Below are 19,397 nucleotides of genomic sequence, written 5' to 3'. Positions count from 1 at the left end.
AACATGCAGGCCAAGATTTTCATCAGCGACTGGTAATTTTGGGTGCCTTGATTGTTGGGTGTCCCACAGGAGCTGCCTTAAAAGCAGCTTGATCTTCAGAAGGAAAGTGCTTAAACCCTTGTGAAAATCAGGCCCCTTTGTGGGACACCCAAAATCAGGACTTGTTTTTGAAAAACTTCGCCATTACCTTTGAACAGAAAAGTAACGTCAGTGATCAGTGAGGTTTTCGTTCCATGGCAAGGGCAAAGGAATGTGTGTAAAATGGGGCATCTCCTTTCATTTTGGACTGGCTGGCACTAGAACCCAGAATTGTGGAAGGGGTTCAATCCATTTGTGTTTCTAGTGAGTCTTTTATGAGGGTGCCAGGTGAAGATTTTTGACACAAAACATCACTGATACCAGGGCCTGAAGTACTGAGTGCTTGAAATCCACTGGATCCCTTTGGATGAGAGGGTGAAAGGGCATCAGTATCTCAGAGTCTGGCTAATGACCTTGGCCATCAGATGCAGTTCAGTTAAATTTAGGCATTGCATACTTAGCAGTACTGATTCCCTGCCAGAGATGAGCCACGGCTCTGAACCTGCTTTTCTTTTCCTAGCTTAACTGTCACAGTTGCTACACCAAAGGCGGGTCTGCACTATGGACTGGCTTACCTGTGTTCATTAGGGATGTGATTTTTATTTATTTTACTGATGTAGTTATAGTGGTATATTTGCCCTAGTGAACAGTTTCACCAGTATAGCTTATTTCACTTTTTGAACTGGAATGAGTTATGCTGGCATATTCCTCATCTGGAATGCTGTGTGCAATCCTAGTCTCCCATGTTTAAGAAACTAATTCAAACTGGACCAGGTGCAGAGAAGGGCTACTAGTATGATCAGAGGAAAGGAGAACCTAGCTAACAAGAGGAGATTTAAGGAGCTGACTCAAACAGCTTGGCTTGTTTAGCCTAACCAAATGAAGGCTGTGGGGAGATGCGATTGCTCTCCATAAATACATCAGGGGGATAAATACCAGAAGGGGAGTTATTTAAGTTAAGTGCCAATGCTGACAAGAACAAATGGATATAAACTGGCCATCAACAAACAGGCTTAAGTTCTGGAACAGCCTTCCAAGGGGAGCAGTAGGTGCAAAATCCTAACTGGCTTCAAGACTGAGCTTGATCAGTTCATGGAGGGGATGCTATGATGGGACTGCCTATGATGGCATGTCACCGATCTATAACTGCCAGCAGCAAATATCTCCAAGGGCTGGTGATGGGACGCTGGATGGGGAGGGCTCAGAGTTACTACAGAGAATTCTTTCTCAGGTGTCTGGCTTGTGGGTCTCACCCACATGTTCTGGGTCTGATTGATCACCATATTTGGGGTCGGGAACGAATTTTCCTCCAGGTCAGATTGGTTGAGGCCCTGCAGGGTTTTTATCATCCTCTGCAGCCTGGGGCACGGGTCACTTGCAGGTTTAAACTGGAGTAAATGGTGGATTTTCTGGAACTTCAAATCTTTAAATCAAGATTTGAGGGCTTCAGTAACTCAATCAGAGGTTAGGGGTCTATCACAGGAGTGGGTAGGGAAGTTTCTGTGGCCTGCAATGTGCAGGAGGTCAGATTACATGATCACGATGGTCCCTTCTGGCCTTAAAGTCAATGAGTCTGTGAGCTGCATCCACGCTGATGGATTGTAGCTTTTAACAATACTGGTATAATTAAAACAGAAAAGTTTACTAGTACAGATTATATCCTGAGAAAATTTGCTAGATCATGTGGTGGTGGCTTTGTGCGAGGGCCAGAGGGGATCCTGCCATGGAGGGCTGGTGTTATACATGGCTAAGTTTTATGATGTCTGATTTTTATTGTTCTACCGAGTCACCTGGCCCATTGTCCAGGGCAGGATTGTTCCCTATGGGTAAGATTTTCAAAAGCTCTCGGCATAAGCCTAATTTTGCTCCCATTTGTGTCAGTGCAAGTTTTACTCCAGTGCTTTGTCTTGCCATACAATTTCTATTCCCCAATGTGGTCCTCTGGCCAAAAAGTTTGCCCACCCCAGATCTACCTGCACTCTGGAATATTGCAGAAAGCATGTTGCCTGTCAGCGCCATCTGCTGGATGCTTGGTGATAGTAAAAGGATAAAAAGAAAAGGAGGACTTGTGGCACCTTAGAGACTAACAAATTTATTAGAGCATAAGCTTTCGTGAGCTACAGCTCACTTCATCGGATGCATTTTTCCATGCATTTTTTCCACCAAATGCATCCGATGAAGTGAGCTGTAGCTCACGAAAGCTTATGCTCTAATAAATTTGTTAGTCTCTAAGGTGCCACAAGTCCTCCTTTTCTTTTTGCGAATACAGACTAACACGGCTGCTACTCTGAAACCAGTAAAAAGATAGTAGTAGCCTGGTGAAATGACAGGGTCAGGGTTAGGGACAAACTGGGACCAAAGGGGGTTAGGAGCACATTTGTTCTGGACCCACAGCACATACAGCTCTCCAGAACATCAATCCAAATGAATGGGATGAGTGGCCAGCCACGATAGGTCTGGCCAGGTGCTCACGTCGGCAGTGTCTGGGCAGGAAGCGATTTGCAACATGAGGGAGAATTAATGTTGCCTATTTCTGAGACTGCCCCTTCCAGCCCCTAGCTTCTGTTGCACTGTGTCTTGTACAGGAATTGAACAAAAAGCGGACCCAGAAAGAAATGGAGCACGCCATGCTGATCCGGCACGACGAGTCGACGCGCGAGCTGGAGTACAGGCAGCTGCATACGCTGCAGAAGCTGCGGATGGACCTGATCCGTCTGCAGCACCAGACGGAGCTCGAGAACCAGCTGGAGTACAACAAGCGGAGGGAGAGGGAGCTGCATAGGAAGCACTTCATGGAACTCCGGCAGCAGCCAAAAAATCTGAAGGTATTGCGGGGCTTCGTTTTCATCAGCTGTTTGCACCCATCCCCTCCTCTTTGCTCTCTGCCCCCTGGCCAGCCTCTGTCACCCTCCACCTGACACTTGGTATCCCCCAGGAGCTCCCTGTCCTGAGCTGGTCTCCTGTGTCTGGTATACGTTGTAAGCGCTTGGGCCAGGGGAAAGGTGGGCTCTGGTTTTTTAAGTGCCATTTCGATGTAGGTAGCTGTAGAAGTGTTTGATAGTAATACTCACAACTGATAAGGCGTTCAAGAGATTTTGCTCCTATCGCTCTGTCCTTCCTTCAGCCTCGGTATTGAATCCATTGGTGAAAGGTTCTGGTGCTGCTTCCTTGCTTCTGACGTTAGCAAAAAACTAAAGAAATGTGGGTAGTGCTGGTTCTTGGCTGCATCCTGCTCATGCAGCTACAGAACAGTTAGAAACCTGCTGAGCCGTTCCTGGAGCTTTTCCTTTCATCTTTTCGGAGCAGCAGGTGATGAGTGTGCGCCTTTCCATGTTTTCAAATCCTAGAGTCTTCCAGTGGATGTATCATGGGGGCGGGAAGTGGGTTGTGTAGGCATTTGTGGGATAGAAAGATGGGGAGGATTTGGGGAGCAAAGGCACTTGGCAAGTCAGTGAATATAGCAACTTGACCCATGGAGCAGTGATTGTAAAAGAGAGAAAATGCTCTAGGTTGACTAGCCTCCAGTGGATGCTACTGGTTAAGGCCCCTATTCAGCCAAACATGTAAGCACACACTTAATTTGCATTATCTTCCATGCGACTTAAAGTTGATAATGTGCTTACTTGCTTGTCTGAACAGAGGCCTAAAGTCAGAAGCCTCTTCTCCCTCAGAAAGAGAATACTGCTTGTATTAGTGGATCAGCTAGTCACCCAAATAAGACAGTGGATATAAGGCATAAGGCAGGGGTCTCAAATATGCGGGCCGCCAAGCTCCCCTCCCCACAGCTCGCCGCGTTCCCGCTCCCCTGCCTACCTCCAGGCACTTCCCACTAACAGCTGTTTGACGGCACTTAGCGTTTTCCAGGAGGGATGGGGGAGGAGCGGGGAGCCACGCACTCAGGGGAGGAGGTGGAGAAGAGGTAGGGCAGGGGTGGGTATTTGGGGAAGGGGTTGAAATAGGGACAGGGAGGGGGCGGAGTTGGGGCAGGGACTTTGGGGAAGGGGTTAGAAGAGGGTGGAGAAGGGGTGGGAAGAAGTGGGGCAGGGCCTCATGGAAGGGGTGGGGTGGGGGTGGGGCCGGAGGCAGCTTGGGGGAGGGATGTCAGTGATGCAACCCTCAGGCCAATGTACTAGTCCTCAGGTGGCCCTTGTGGTGATTCGAGTTTGAGATCCCTGGTATAAGGTGATGGAGAGCATAACTAGCTGGCACTCTCCTGTATATGTTTGTTTTGGATGTACTATAGCCCTGCCTGCCAGCCCTCTCAGTACCCAAACCTCTCTCTTCGTCTTCATGTTCTCCATATTTCTGCAGGCCATGGAAATGCAAATCAAGAAGCAGTTCCAGGACACGTGCAAAGTGCAGACGAAGCAGTATAAAGCGCTGAAGAATCACCAGCTGGAAGTTACTCCAAAGAGCGAGCACAAAACGATCCTAAAGAGTCTGAAAGATGAGCAGACGAGAAAGCTCGCCATCCTGGCAGAGCAGTACGAGCAGAGCATCAATGAAATGATGGCTTCACAAGCCGTAAGTGCAAAGTCCAGTGCTTCAGCTCTTCTTGGTGAATGGGATACGCCAGGATTCATGCCCGCAGTGAACCGTGAGCGTGAATATTAGTGTATTGTAGTGGAGGGGATAGAACCAGCAATAATGTGAGCAGCATCAGTGACAGCTTCCCCTTCCATCTTTGCCAGCGCATCTCGCTCCTAAGCTGCATGACCTGTTGGTCCCCACGCAGCTTTGTCGGTGCACCTCCTGCTTCACATGAAGGGCCCTTGCTTTTCTAGTCATGGGCCTCTCCTGTTCAGTCTTCCAGGCATGCTAAATTGTGGTAGTTTATAGGGTGAGGATCGTTGTCAATTGAGTAGCAAATAAAGACTCTTACACGAGTTTTTTGCTTCTGATCTCAGTAAAATCCCCAGATGTCCCCTGCCTGATGGTCTTTGCCCTCACCACTCTGCTGCCCAGATACTAGGTTTACAGTGAAAGAGCAGGCACCTTCCCCAAATTGCTCATCAAACAATGTACACAGTGTGTGAAGGTCAAATTCACCCCTTTCCTGGGATTTGCCTTTAACAAAGAATACAAAAGCCTTCTCCCAAGGCATGGATGTGGCGAGGGTTCCTCCCTCCAAGCTGCTCAGCCCACATCCTAGGTCCTCAGTGTCCAGAGACACACTCACTCCATTTACATCCAGGTGTGGTACTTAGCCACCTGCCTTACTGAGTCGGTAGAAGCTACTGACCATCTTTCAGCACGATCAGCGCCTGTATGTTGAGTGGGGTGTTTGAGGCAGACACTGCAAACCTCTTGCAATAAGTAACTGTCCTGACTTACTGAAAGTGAATAATGAAATGCGGTGATTCAGAGATCCACTTAATGGAAGAATTTTTCCTAGCTCATTCTAGGCCTTGCTCCTTCTTTTGTCCTGGGTGTCTCCACCAGTAGATCTCCTCATTTTCTCTGCTTCCCAAGATATTGAGACATTGACAAAGCCCAAAGTCCATGTGGGGCTCCCAGACAGAGTATTTCTCTGACTTTCCCTAGCTGCTGTTAACACAACTAGCTCCTGTTCTCTAGCCCCACTTGCCAACCAGCAGTGTTCCTGCTCACCAGCTGGCAGGGTTAGCAATAATGCTGCTATCTCAACAGTGGCTTTTAAAGTAATGCTTTCAGCACCACACCTCCACCAGTGAGCAAGCGGATCAGTTCCATTACACAGCCCAACCCCACAAATCCCGGGGTGTCTGTATAACCGGGACCTCCAGTCCGATGGCTGCTCCCATGAGCCACTGGAAAGACAGACATTTCTAATGCAGACGCCGCATGCCACCAGCCATCAGCACCTTTGACGCTGGGATTTAGGTAGTGTTTAAGTGCAAACTCATCCGTGAGTGTAGGCAAGGAGCAGCATGTGCCCACCCAGCCCCAAAGCAGGGAAGTAGCTGGTTGAGTTGATGTTTTGTTTTTGAATGATCTTGCAGCTACGGCTAGATGAGGCTCAAGAAGCAGAATGCCAAGCCCTGAGGCTGCAGCTCCAGCAGGAGATGGAACTGCTGAACGCATACCAGAGCAAAATCAAGATGCAGACGGAAGCACAGCATGACCGAGAGCTCCAGAAGCTGGAGCAGAGGGTGTCTCTACGCAGGGCCCATCTCGAACAAAAGGTACGTTTCAGCCGTGCTGACGGGCAACATCTAAATCACTCCATTGTGAATCGCTCCTTGGAGCTAGCAACATCTGAGCTGTCCTTGTTGCTAGTTAAATCAGTGCCAGGAACTGAAGGGTTATAGAATGGATGTGCTGAAGGAAATTTGGGCAGATTTCAAAATGGATACAAATAAATGCTTTATCTGGCACATGTAGTTCACCTGTGGAATACCTTGCCTATTTGTTGAGGCACATAAGCTAGTAAGATTTCTTAAAGAATCACTCATTTACATGGGTAAGGATAGCACCTGCAATTAGCCCTTGTAATTTTACTGTCTGGGATTAATCAGTCGTCATGCTTCAGAGCTGAACACCAGCTGGAGTCAGGAAGAAAACTACCCCGCATGGTAATATTAACAGCTAGGTGCATTTGAGGGCTTGAAGTATCTGGCACTGGTTGGTGCTGGAGCCAGAATACCAAACTCCCTAACTAGGCCTTGAGCTGCTCTGGTGAGGTGGTCCGCAGGCAGTAGTTGGATTGTCTGTTCTGATAGTGGGTATGTCTGCCTTCAAAGAAGTCACAGCCATCCAAGGTGAAGGACCAGGAGAATCCCTAGCAATTCTCCTGTCCTTAAGCCCCCTTTCCATCTTGCACATCATGGCTTCCCACTTCAATATGGGAGACCAGATGCTGCTTCTAAATCAGCCAGCAGGGGAGTCACCCTAGAGTGGTGCACGCCAGGCAGCTGGTAAAGCTGTTGCATCAAGCTCCAGGGTGCTTTGAGGTGCTGGCTAAAGAGGTTGTTGACTGTGCTCGTTTCAGATTGAAGAGGAGCTGGCTGCCCTCCAGAAGGAACGCAGCGAGAGGATAAAGTTTCTGTTGGAAAAGCAAGAGCGAGAGATTGAAATGTTTGACATGGAGAGTCTGCGACTGGGCTTTGGGAATTTGGTCACATTAGATTATCCCAAGGAGGACTATAGATGAGATTAAATTTCTTTTGCCATTTTCAAAAAATCAAACAAAAAAATTATGAAAAATCAACATTCCCCATGTTAACGGGCGTGCTCTCTCTCTTTCTGTCTCTTACTGACATTGTGTCGGACTAGTGCCTGTACGTTCTTACTCTGTCAGGGCCCCTTCCCCTGCGTCAAGTGCCAGTGCGGGACAGCTCCTGGCAGTCTCTTTTCATAGTACGTCACAGTATTGATGTCTCTGTGCAATGATGACAAATGTTTCAGTGAAAGCTTTGGAGACAATTTTAACTAATCAAACAAAAGTGGATGTCTGTTGCTTTTGAGCAATCACTCATTTTACCACCAATCAATGAAAGTACAAGCAAAAAAAAAAAAATCACCCAACCCTATATATGAAAACCCATGAGGGAGAGAGACGAAATCCGCAGCCTTACCTTAACTAGCTGCTGCATAATTTTATTTTATTTTTATTTTTTTGGTATTTATTCATCAGGAATAATTAAATAAAAAAATAAATTTATTAAAGATTGAGAAATTTGATACATTTTACAGAAAAAAAATCTTAATCGTGATGTACATATCAGTGGTGACATTACTTTTTTGGGGGCAGGGGAGGGAAGGGGGCGGGGTGAAGAGATCTCGTGATTTTTAAAAGAACCATGCTGGGCGAGGTAGGGGTTTGACCTCTGCCTTCGGCATATTCTTGATTGTATCATAATCATTTTCTGCTGTCGCAGAGAATGTGAATACACTTAAATGAGCCCACAGGATCCCAGTAGCACAAATTGGGCTTTGTCAAATCGTGTATTTTGTGTATAGAAGGAATTTAAGGAGAGCTTTTACTTATTTTCATATTGTATTTTAACTGTTTCTCTGATCAGAATTTTTTTACTCCTTTCCTCTCCCCTCTCCCCATCCCCAGCCGTCCCGCCCCCTGATTTTCCAGTTCAGTATTTGGAGTTCAACACTGTCTCGGTCAGATCATCCTGATCTTTCTTTCTTTTCTTGTTTTGTCCCACCCCTCAAACCCACCTCCCTCCCCAGAATCTCGGTCATAAATACTGCATTATTCACACTTTCAAACTGTGTATTTTCTTACAATAAAAAGCAGTAAAAAAAAAAAAGGCTTTACCTTCTTTTGCATGCACTTTAAAAAAACAAAAACAAAAAAACATTTTTCAGGTTCCAAGGAAGAGCATGAGTAACTGTCAGAGCTTTTAATTATATTTGTAAATAAAAGTGTTCATCACACTGCTTTGCTGTCTCATTGTCGCAGAACAAGCAGCTCTCGTCTAGAGAGTGGTTATCCGCTCCTGGCCTCATCCCTCCTCTTCCTTCCAAGCTGAGAGCAGAACCAGGCCTGTGTGATTTCACACCGTCCTTCCAAGCCCCTGGGCGCATTTGAAGCCTCAGATCAATTTCTCTCGAAGGAACCTGCTTGGCCGTTTGTGAGGCGGCTGGAACCGATGGTGCACATTCAGCCCAGCCTCTCCGGCCGTACATGGAGATGGGCAGTTCTCTCTCCATGGCATTGATCATATGAACCCATCTGTGTACACCCCACATTTCTTTCCATGACTTTGCCCCCCACAAGCATGGGTGACTGTCACCTCCACCATTTTTCAGCCTGCTGCTGCCTTAGGGTGGATTTGAGGGAGAGTGGTTCGCCACGTTTTTTTGGAATCTACAATGCAGTAGATGAATAGCCTCCCATCCTAGGCGGCACCCTCCTGCCCTATCTCCTCTTGGCCATGTCCTGGCACAGTTACCATTATTGACTTTCTGTCCATTGTATTGCTATTTGTTTCCCCCCCTTTTTCATCTTTAGTTCCCGCTTGGGGGAAACAGAGCTAATACTTGTGTAGTGCAGCCCCTCCCTGTTGTTCAGTCCTGTTCGGGCTCATGTTTCTCCACTCTGCTGCCCTATCTTCACTCACTTTCCCCAGGCATTCGGGAGTGGGGTGCTTAGTTTTTGGCCTGAAAGGGAACAGTTTTTATTATGGATATTGCGACCAGTAGTGCAACATGATTATAATAAACTGTTGCCATTAACTCCCCCAGCCCTTACCATCTCCACAGGTACCCCCTTGCATTTATAATGAGTGAGGGAGAAAAATAGCAGCAATGCATGGTTCAGAAAATTCTAGCAGAGACCAAGTTTGCAGCCCTGGAATGGGTTGTCCACCTGTGTTAAGACTCAAAGGTGGAGATCTTCATCTGCTGTTAATGAGCATCCCTGATAGAGCCATGCTTGTTAATATCAGCTGAGGCTCTGGCCCAGAATGCTTACCCAGGCATTTCATTTTCCACTGATCAGTCCCTGTAAGTGCTTTACCTTTATATCTCCTGTGGGTTGTTGGAGACGCCATTAAAGGGTGGTGGAACAGCCTTTCTGCTCACAAGTGAAATTGTAACAGTGCTGATGTGTCCTATGTTTTTCCACAGTTTGTGCTTTGATCATGGCTTTTACAACTCCGCTTCTCTGAAGCGCATAGGGGGTAGTACCAAAGATAAGCCTAAGTGTATACCCAGCTGCTTTGTCCAGAAACTTGCCCTTTAATTTTGGATTCACATGTGTTGTCTGGACCAGATGTGTTTCTACAGCACCTACCCCAGAACATGCCCCTGCTCAGAAGTTTCACAGCCTTCATGACATCATCAAAGCATTTGGGAAATGAATGTGTTTTCTTGCAAGGAAGGCAGTGCCTTCAAGGAACAGCCCTGGCCTAAGGTATAAATGGGGGGGGTGGGGCTGTGAATTGAAGCTTCTGCCAATGGTTGGGGATTTGTATTGTTTGAGGGAAAGACATCAAATAGGTATTAGAGTATGTTGCTGGAGCAGGCTGGATCCTCACAATGTGCTGGGCCCAGGCCTTGAGTAGCACCTGCTTGTGCATATAGTGGCTGAAAAACCCTCAAGGCCATGGCTTGTAAATCTAGACCCAAGATAGGGAGAAGGAACAACCCCAGCAGCACAGACTCAAGTTGCTTTTGTTGCTGCCCGACAGGTTAGTGCCCATAGCGTGTGTAAGTCCTCCTTCCAGCAGACAGCAGGAGTGATCATGTGCCGTGATACTCCCTGCAGTCAAGCTGGCTGCCTGCATAGCTCACACTTGTCCTGACTCAAAGCAGTGAAGGTGGTGGTGCCATCCAAAGAACAAGGGTGTTTGTTTGACCTTTGCCTAAAATGAGGTCTGTCTTAGCCAACAGTTTAATTCTCAATGTATAGCCCTTCCCTCTCTTTTTGAGCAATGAATTTAGGGAAAAACAGTAAACTCTTACTACTTAAAGTGACATTTCTGCTGTTTGTGGTGGTGTGTTCCTCCTCTCAGCTGCACTAAGCTGTCTTCTGATAGTGTCCATTGCTGTAGTAGACACTATTCAAGGATGAAAAACACCATGAGAGAAATCTTTCATTGCCTCGCCCCTTTGTGACAAAACTTTTGTCATGCCCTAAACAAACTTAACCCCCACAGTTGCCATGGATACTAAGGCTAGAGTGAAGCTGCACAGGGCCACCCTTCAAAGCTTAGGTGTACAAGGAGCTCCTACTGCCATCAGGTGGGTTCCCTATGCTGATAAGCAAATTTGAGAATGGATGTGAACAGTGGAACAACAACTCTTGCTTTGAGAGACATTGCTGCAGAGACAGGCTCAATGCCCATTCAGGCTGTGCTTGCTCAGCAAGGTCTTGGAGCCAGTCTCCAAAGTTTCTAGTTAAGGGGAATTGTGCGCCAGAGGAGAGGGCTAGCTCCGTAGACCTGCCCCTACAGTCCTGCCCCCCTTTCAGATTTCTGCTGCTCCAGGCTTTGGATTGCATTCATAACACTTGTCAGGCTAGTACCTCAGATTGGGGTATTTCAGTGTCTGGGGCAGGCATGTTTCTCTGACCCCCCGCCCCCCAGCTTACTCTTGGTCTGGAGGAGAGATGGCATTAGGGTCCCTGCCCCCACAAGGAAGTTTAACCTGCATTACTCCTAAAACGCTACAGGACATGAAACTTCTGACCAAGACACACAGTCTTTTCGGGCACAACGCTTGTGGTGGGAGGCTACACAGCTCTTGCCCCTCCTCAGGCAGATGCGTCAGCACCAAGGGGTTGCCCCTGCCCCCAGCAAAACATTCCCCTAGCTCATGGTGTTTCATCACAGCACGCTGAACATACTACATAGCACCAGCTGCCTTCAGAAATGACAGCCAAGCTGGCAAAGTCCCCCTTCCACAGCTGGGTTGAACTTACGACGGAACGTTCTTCTAGCCCTTTACAGCTCTGTGAAGTGGTTGAAACGCTAGCTTAACTGAAGGGTAGTAATTTTAAACAAGAGGCTGCCCCTTCACACCCTGTAAGGAAGAGTCAGTACCCCCTTAGGTTTAAGCATGTTTTGTTATCCCCAAACACACAGCTCACCTTGAGCTCCAGGTATTCCCTGGGCCCTGTCCACCACCCCCTGCCCACGTATATGTTAGAGAGAAAGAGGATACTCTTCCCAGCCCATGTTTCTAGAGCCTCCCCTCTCCTGGAGCAGGCATTCAGCTCCCCCCCAAAGAAGAGTTTAACAGAGGTGATCTGAAGCCACCTACAGAGTCTAAAGGTAGTGTGTTAGCCACTGGGGCTGAAGCTTTTGCCAGAAAGGGAACAAAACCATGTTCAAGCCCACCTGTGATTCTGTCCTTTTAATTGAACTAAAAGCAAACAGCAAATAGTGCACACCAATGACTTGCACAAACAAGTGTTTCAATATAAGCTAAATTAATTATTTGTTTCAACAGAAGCTTCCAGGGTCAAGTTTTTCCCCCCATTCCAGCATATAATTAAATCAAATTAAAGGGTACAGCAGTCAGCTGACATACTGGTGTGGAACCGAGCAGCTCCGCAGAGCATCTCTGATCTACTGCCACCTCCAGGGAACATCTGAAAGTCTTTCTGGGTAGTAGCTGTCCTTGGGTAGTCACTACAGTATCCCCGCCTCCTATAGTAATCTGCTAGCACCAGTGTTTGGTGACTAGTGAATCCTGACTTTCCCCCACTACTTTGTATGTCTGCATAAAGGCAAGCTCTGTGTGTTTTATTTGTTGCTGTAAGTCAAATCTTTCTCCTTCCAGATTAATTGTGAAGTTTGACATAAAATTGCAAGGGCAGGTGGGAACACATGCAAGGGGGGTTCTTGGGGATTAGCTCATCCCCAAGAACCTCAGCTCATTCTTACCATGAGGGAAGAGAAACAGAAGCCATATTCTCCCCACAAAGAGTTTCGAAGACACAGGCTTCTCAAGATGGCCCAGGAAGTGTAGCAGCTCTCAGCATTTCACCTTAGCAGATTTCTAGATTGTACTAGTGCTCTTTAGGCAGCAATGGCTTCTGCAGAAATGGGCACAATAAATGGTACATTTTCCCTTTACCCCTGTCTGGGTAGGGACCACTTGCTACTAGCAACTGAGGTCTGCGTTGGTGATTGGGCAGGACCCCCCCCATGCAAAAACTATATGAATACTAAAGAAGGTTCAGGTCACAGCTGTACATTGGGTAAGGGGCTCTGGTTACACCCAGTAACTGTTTGCAGAGGCAGCATAGAGCTAGGTAAGAGGAAAGGAGCAGCAGGGACAGTGGCAGAAATTGCGCTTCTCCAACACTTACTTTTGCCCAAACTTTGTCTCCCAAAAGACCGATCCATCTCGCTCAAAGCTAGTTTAGTTCTAGGTGAGGGGATTTGGGGATGTAGGAACAAGGATGAGAGGCTTAAGGATTGCCCCTCCCCGCTACTTCCCAGACAGCTGCTCGTAGAGTTTGGGCACATAGCTATCCCACTCCGCCTGATAGCACGTGCCAGCCACTGGGTTTCCCAGCTTGTACTTTTTGCGGAAAGATGCCACTTGGAACTTCCCACGTTTGTCACCAGATCGGTTCGTGAGGATGGGTTCGTTGCAGTTCAGTGGCTGTGGCTGTTCGTAGACCAGCCACACGTACCGGTGAAGTCCTGCAGATTGGGAGGGAGAGAGAGAGAGAGAGAAAGAGACAGACGCGCTATGTTAAAGAGAAGAAAATCTGTATTTGTTTTCAAGGAAAGCACTATGGTACATACGCTTGTGATCATAAACACCTCTATACAGGTGTCTGATCCATATATTAATCTTGTTATTGTATATAAACAAACCATTCTGGTATCCTACACCATGGAGGCTGTCATGAGTCAAGTATACAAGGAATGTGCAGACATAGCACCAGGTGTAGACATTAGATAAGTGTGCCAGGTATTGTACACGAACAGGAGCTCTAGGGCAGACATCTTACAGTACAGATGGAACTTTCATTGGTTCCAGGGTTTGGCTTTTTACCCATCTTGTTGCATAAGGGTTAAGGACAAGTTCAGAGGCCTTTTGGAACAAGTGTTTTAATGGAAGGACCCGTGAGATATAATGGACTCAATGGCACCATCCTAGTAACCCATTTCAGTAGTATCATTCACTTTAATAGACTGCGGCTGAGGGCAGAAGCACGCGTTTTGCATAGCTGTTAGGTCTAGGACAGAATAATTTGTATTTTTCTGGCACACTCCAAGCAACTCTTTAAGAACACATGTTCAGCATCCAGAAGAGCAGGAAAACAATTCCCACAGAACCTACTGACTCGGGGAATTGTCAAGCATGGCCGTGCGTGACCTGCAAGAATGAGGGGTCATCAGCTGTCAGTTTATAAAGATAAGGTGTATGGACAGTTCCAGCTCACACCTTGGGCAGGTAAATATCTGCCAGGATCCTTTACAACTGAAATTGTCACCATATTTCCATTTTTCCCCCAGGTATAAGGAGTGGCTAATACAGATCTGTAGGGTTTGAAAGCTGAGATGTTGGCATATACTGAGCATACACTCTGCAAACAGTTCTTCAGCTGTAGCAAAGCCGTTTTTGATGCAGATTGCACCAACTCCCACATACAGAACTGTTTTAGTCTCCTGGGCCTAACACCTGTTCTAAGTGATGTCAGAGCTTAGACTCCCAGACAAGCACTAAGTTCAACTTGTCGACTACGTTTACGCAAGAGAAGAGATGTCCAGCAGCTGGTATCATCTCCCAGGTAAACAGCCATTGAACAGCTTCTTTACTTACAGGAAAGAAGATTTAATACATGAATAAAATGCACCAGCTATGTCTGAACAGCCTTCAGGGTTACATTTGAACTCAGTTCTCATCTGCGAACCACCCAGATATCAACTCAGTGACATTCCCTCCAGCCCCTGATGCAGGCAATATGCTAGTCATTTACTTTCCTTGCATGGTGGAAATATACTAGAGGCAGATGGACAGTGCTTGGTCGTGCTATCCACATTGCTGCTTAGACAGCAGTTTGCTCTGCACTCCTGGTGCAGGAGGTATACACACGAATCCTCATTTCTTTGCCCACCAAGATGGTGACTTCCTTCTCTCTGTACATTACAGCTCCCTGCACGCCCCTGCTTGGGTTCCTCTACATTATGCTCTAGTCATTCACAGCATGGATTTGTCAGTCGAGTCTGAATACTGTAGTATTCACTGTATCAAGGAGTCCTTGCAGGACCAGAGTGATATGTGGGGGCTACCACTTACTAACCTGTCCCTTTGGGTGGCCCAGAACCAACATAATCAGAAAGGACACACCCACTGCTGATGTCATTTCCTTTCATGTTGACAACCAAGAAGTGATGCCATTCCCTAAGAGGAAGAACATGCCCAAGTTAGAACCAACAACAGTCTCTACACATTACTGGACCTGCCAAGTGAATTAAGCCGACAGCCAGGAAGATGGCTATTAGAAGCAGAGTATTTCCCCACTCACTCCCTGTCCTGGTGGAACATTGCAGGCTCTTGCTGTCCCTGCCAAGTTTGCGCCACATACACACACAAGGATGTAGTTTCACATGAATATCATTGACCGGAACTGTTCAGATGAAGCTAAGAAGCCAGCAGGGCAGAGGTAGGTGCTTTTTGCTCACCACAAAGTGTGCAGCAGCACTGCTCTGAGCATTCACTGTCAGGGGGCATGTTTCCCATCCTTGGATGTCTGGGTGGGGAAGGATGGTTACTGGCTAGCTTTCAGGACCAGGAGCTTTGGGTTCTGTTGCAGGCTTTGCTATAGGCTGACTGCAAGGCCTCTAGCAATTCCCATCACTCTTCTCAACTTGATTGGCCCGTAGAAATTTTCAGCTGAAAGAGGCAGCATGAAAGTTCAACTAACAGTTCAGTGGGCAGGCTATTGACATTGATGGCAGACAAGAGAGGGAAACTTCCAAAATTCTCCTGCACTATTACCTGAACTTTGGATCCTTCCTGCTTGGAGCATCTGGGTCAGTGAGAACCAAGGTGTAGAGTTTCTGTGGATCACAGCCATCCCACTCAATGCTGGTTGGGCAGTTCTGAACCTATAATGATTAAGTTGTATGCCATTCATCAAACAAGAAGGGAAAAATATTCATATCCCAGTAGAGAATCCCTCACCCCCTCTCCAGGTGCTGTAAGCCATAAGTTATACTGGGCATACAACTGACACATCACACTAATGTTATTACACCAGAAGGGAGACTGCTTGTAGATTTCACCTAAAAATGAAAGATTTTAAAGGAGCTGAATGTTTTTTCTTCCACTTAGAATGTGTTTGAATAAAAACAGCCCCCACAAACTGCAGCATTTGGCACCTAAAAACCGCACCTCCGTGATAGGGACAAGAACTTGAACACAAAACACAGAAACTCTAAGAATGAGGCACCTCTGTTTCTGCCATCTGAGCGCGGTGAAGCGTAACTAGCAGATGCATGCTACAAAGGATGCATGCTTGACTCAGTTATGGAACGCATCTACTCCTTACCTTGTACTTGGACAGCAGAAACACTCCCTGGCATGGTGGAATTTTCCACCCTGTTGAGAAATGGATACCCGCCGTGCACGGCTGTTGGTTCCAATCGAACACCACAGCACCATCCTCTTAAGTACTTTATTTCCTGGTAATGGGGTGGTGGTGCTGGAGCAACACAGGCATTACCACAGCCACCTGGAGCACAATGGGCCTAAATTTTGCTCTCACGCTGGTCAGGAGTAACACTACTGCAATCAATGGAATTAGCCTGCTGGAAGCAAGCACACAGGCGAGTCCAGTACGAGTTGAAGCCAGAGGCTCCCAAGTGGGCCATAAAGCCAAGCAGATCATTTCTGTTTGGCTCTCATCGAGCAGGAATCGCGGGGAGCAAACATAAGAGCCGGGCCCCCGCACACACACACACACACACTTTGCTGCCCGGTCTAACGGGTTCGAGCCCCTCGGCCATTCCGCACCTGCAGCGTCATGGTAGCCGCAGCCAGCTCCACCGGTTCCCCCCGGGCGAGTCCCCTGATCCCCCTCCCCTGCAATGAGCCTCCTCTCTGCCCCCCCGCGCCAGCAGGGCTCGGTCCCGCCCCGGGGGGGGCCACGGCAGCGTCCCTCGGCGGGTGCTGGGGAGGGGCTGCGCGGAGGCAGCGAGGTCTTTGCAGCTGCGGGGAGATCCCCGTCCCCGGAGGGGCCCCCGCCACGCCCCAGGCGGGGCCGCGACACCTCCCCCGGCAGGGCGGGCAGCAGCCTCTCCCGTTCCACCGCCACGGAGCCGGCCCGGCCCGGCCTTCAGCTCGGCGGCGGCCCGCGGCTGCCTTTGCAGCGCTGGCCCCGAGCCCCGCCGACGGGCCCCCGGGGCAGCCAGGCTCGAGCCCGGCCCTACCTGGGTGGGGGTCAGCACTTGGCCCAGCTCGTCTATCGCCGCCGCCGCCCCGTACTGCACGCGCAGGGGCTGCGCCGGCGGCTGCTCCACCTCGGCCAGGCTCAGCGGCCCGTCCCACGGCCCCAGCTCCAGCGGCATCCTCGGCACCACGAGCGGCTGCGCGAGCTCCGGGCCCGGGGTCTAGCGCGCGCCAGCGACAACCCCCAGGGGCGGCGGGGCGGGGCGGGGCCGGGCCCTCCCCCCCCTCGGCTCCCATTGGCCGTGGCGGGCAGAGGGGGCGGGCCCCGGCTCCCCTCTCCGCTCCCATTGGCCTCTGTCGGCAGAGGGGGCGGGGCCCGGCTCCAGTCGCTCCTGCTGCGGCGGCAGCCGCGGCCGCGCGGGCTGTCTCGTGATGCAGGGGAGGGGGCGAGGCGGAGCAGAGCTGGCTCCGCGGGCCGGGGCGGGCTGCCTCTCTCTCTTCAGGGGGGGTGTAGCAGCCTGGCCGGGCCCCGCCCCCCTGCCTGATCAAAGAGGCCAGATCAGTGATTGTCAGCACCAGTCCTGTTGCAATAACGCCCCCACCCCCTGAGCAGCCCCTTGTCCTGGGTGCTGCACAAATGCACCCGAGATGCAATGCAAACGCTTAGGCGTGAGGCCACCCCTGCACCGTCCTGTGTCATGGGTCGTATTGGGAACCTGTCTGCTCCCAGGGTAGCTGAGAGCAGCCCTGAGGGTGGCTCTAACTTGCACCAGCTGCCAGTAGCCCAAAGGGACCATTGCAGCAGCTAGGAATAGCCACAATCATGGATGTAGAAATGCCGCCTGGTTCCAGCCTTTCCCTTCCCCATGGTTCCCTGTAGTAGGGGTTGATATAGAGCTGGCTGGACTGACTCAGCCTGTCAGGGACTTCCCTCTATGTGGGAGGAGCACCCCAAGGAAGATCCTGCTGGTTTACAGCCCTTTCCCTGGGGCAGCTCTGAAGTGGGCCTTAGAATTTCCACACTCCAGGGAGCAGTGAGTAGAATTTTGCAAGGCTGCACTGGAGAGTTTGTGAAGAGCAAACCAGGGATTTATTACATTGCCTGAGTTCTGTGCAGTTACAGGACAGAGAAAGTATTTTGAACATTTTCTTTGCAACCCCAAGGACTGTAAACGTCCTTCTTTTAAATGAAAACGTTAATTCTTCAGCCCAGGGTGGGGAAAGGACTGCCTTGCTAAGCTGCTGCGAGTGGGCCCTTGGGATGAAGTGGTTGTTGGGGAGTGGAGCTCAGCCTTGTATCTTTTTTTTAACCAAAGTTCTTAAAACAAAAAACTCTACTAGGGACTGACCAAATGCCCCACCCATGGCCTGGGAAGCAAGGCAGCCCATCAATGAACTATGGGTGCCCCAGGGCACACTTCCTGCTGACAGTTACAGCCATGATTGAAATCTGCCATTGTGTAAGGGGACTGTTGCCCCCTTACTAACATTCAATGGGGGGGTTTTAGTTGCTAGCTCCCAGTACTAAAAAGGGAATGGTCCTGATGGGAAATCAGGACGCTGAGATTGACAGTCCCCAGGAACAATGGGGGAGAGGCCAATGCTCCAGGTCAGCCTGAATGACAGGGCAGGCAGGCTAATCAGAGAGTCAGGAGGTCAGGGAGGTCCCAACCTCCGTGTGAGCTGGATTTGCCTGGGTCAGACAGAGTGGGGCAGAGCTAAGGAGAAAGCAGGGGCCTGAGCTGAGCTGGGGAGCAGAGCCGTACCAGATCCAGAGAGAGCAGACCCTGTCCTGGGAGCAGAGCTGCAGCCCCAAAGCCAGAGGCACAGCCCAGAGAGAGCAGACTTGCCCTGGGAGCAGAACTGCAGCAACCAGAGCCAGAGGGGCCAGAAAAACAGCCCAGGAAGCAGGTCAGTGCTGGGAGCAGAGTCACAGAAGCAGCCTGCAGAGCAGACCCGTCCTGGGAGCAGAGCTGCAGCAACCAGAGCCAGAGGGGCCAGAGAAGCAGCCCAGGGACCTGGAGGCAGAGCAGCAGTGCAGAGACGGAGTGGTGCAGCTGGGGCTGGAGCATTTGGGAGCTGGGTGCGGTGAGCAGCTGGGAAGACCGAGGGGGACCCTGGGCAGCGGGCCCAGCACAGGGAGACGCCTCAGCCAAGTGGCTCTGCAGGCCAGGCTTGGATCATAACCCCGACAAGGCGGGGGAGACACTGGGAAGAAGGGTCCTACCACTTAGAGCCTGAGAGCGTGTGGCCACCACCAGAGCAAGTGTCCAACCCACAGCATCCCTGCAGCACAGCCAGGGCCTGAGAAGAAGGCCGGGGACTTACAAAGAACAGACTGTGAACTGCCCTGACGTTCCAGAGACACTGTTTGTGATGTTCCCTGCCACAGAGCGGGCTGATGTGTTTCCTTTAACCTTTCCCATTTTTCCTTATTCTTTTTAAAATTAATTGTTGATTAAATAACTTGAATTTGCTTAAACTTGTATATAATGGTCAGTGGGTCAGAGAAGTGCCCAGTG

At 49.5% G+C, this 19,397-nt stretch overlaps 2 protein-coding genes across 8 annotated transcripts in view; one reads left to right on the top strand and one right to left on the bottom strand.

Moving 5' to 3' along the window:
* The window catches only part of TAOK3 (TAO kinase 3), a 139,767-nt gene extending 131,443 nt beyond the window's left edge, over nt 1–8,324 (top strand). For all 7 annotated transcript variants that reach the window (XM_043497797.1, XM_038373986.2, XM_038373988.2 and 4 more), the window contains 4 exons: nt 2,664–2,903; nt 4,390–4,602; nt 6,060–6,242; nt 7,049–8,324. In XM_043497797.1, the coding sequence (XP_043353732.1) occupies nt 2,664–2,903; nt 4,390–4,602; nt 6,060–6,242; nt 7,049–7,210 (798 nt within the window). In that variant the 3' untranslated portion in view covers nt 7,211–8,324. The remainder of the gene's footprint in view (nt 1–2,663; nt 2,904–4,389; nt 4,603–6,059; nt 6,243–7,048) is intronic.
* Nucleotides 8,325–11,854: 3,530 nt separating this feature from the next.
* PEBP1 (phosphatidylethanolamine binding protein 1) lies at nt 11,855–17,192 on the bottom strand. Its single transcript, XM_038373995.2, has 4 exons — nt 16,917–17,192; nt 15,484–15,593; nt 14,786–14,886; nt 11,855–13,175 (listed from the first exon to the last, which is right to left on the bottom strand). The coding sequence occupies exons 1-4, from the start codon at nt 17,052–17,054 to the stop codon at nt 12,958–12,960; spliced, it is 567 nt and encodes a 188-aa protein (XP_038229923.1). The 5' UTR covers nt 17,055–17,192; the 3' UTR covers nt 11,855–12,957.
* Between the last annotated feature and the right edge of the window lie 2,205 nt (nt 17,193–19,397).

Source organism: Dermochelys coriacea, chromosome 15 (genome assembly GCF_009764565.3).
Source record: "Dermochelys coriacea isolate rDerCor1 chromosome 15, rDerCor1.pri.v4, whole genome shotgun sequence".
Classification (NCBI taxonomy): domain Eukaryota; kingdom Metazoa; phylum Chordata; order Testudines; family Dermochelyidae; genus Dermochelys; species Dermochelys coriacea.
This window is presented reverse-complemented; position numbering and strand designations above follow the sequence as displayed.

Bases quoted from the DNA above. Each gene is read 5' to 3' on its own strand.
- PEBP1 (XM_038373995.2), bottom strand. From the start codon at position 17,054: ATGCCGCTGGAGCTGGGGCCGTGGGACGGGCCGCTGAGCCTGGCCGAG. The intron at 15,594-16,916 runs GTAGGGCCGGGC...TAATCATTATAG, and splicing joins AAGTGCTGACCCCCACCCAG to GTTCAGAACTGCCCAACCAG. The intron at 14,887-15,483 runs GTAATAGTGCAG...TCTTCCTCTTAG, and splicing joins AGGAAGGATCCAAAGTTCAG to GGAATGGCATCACTTCTTGG.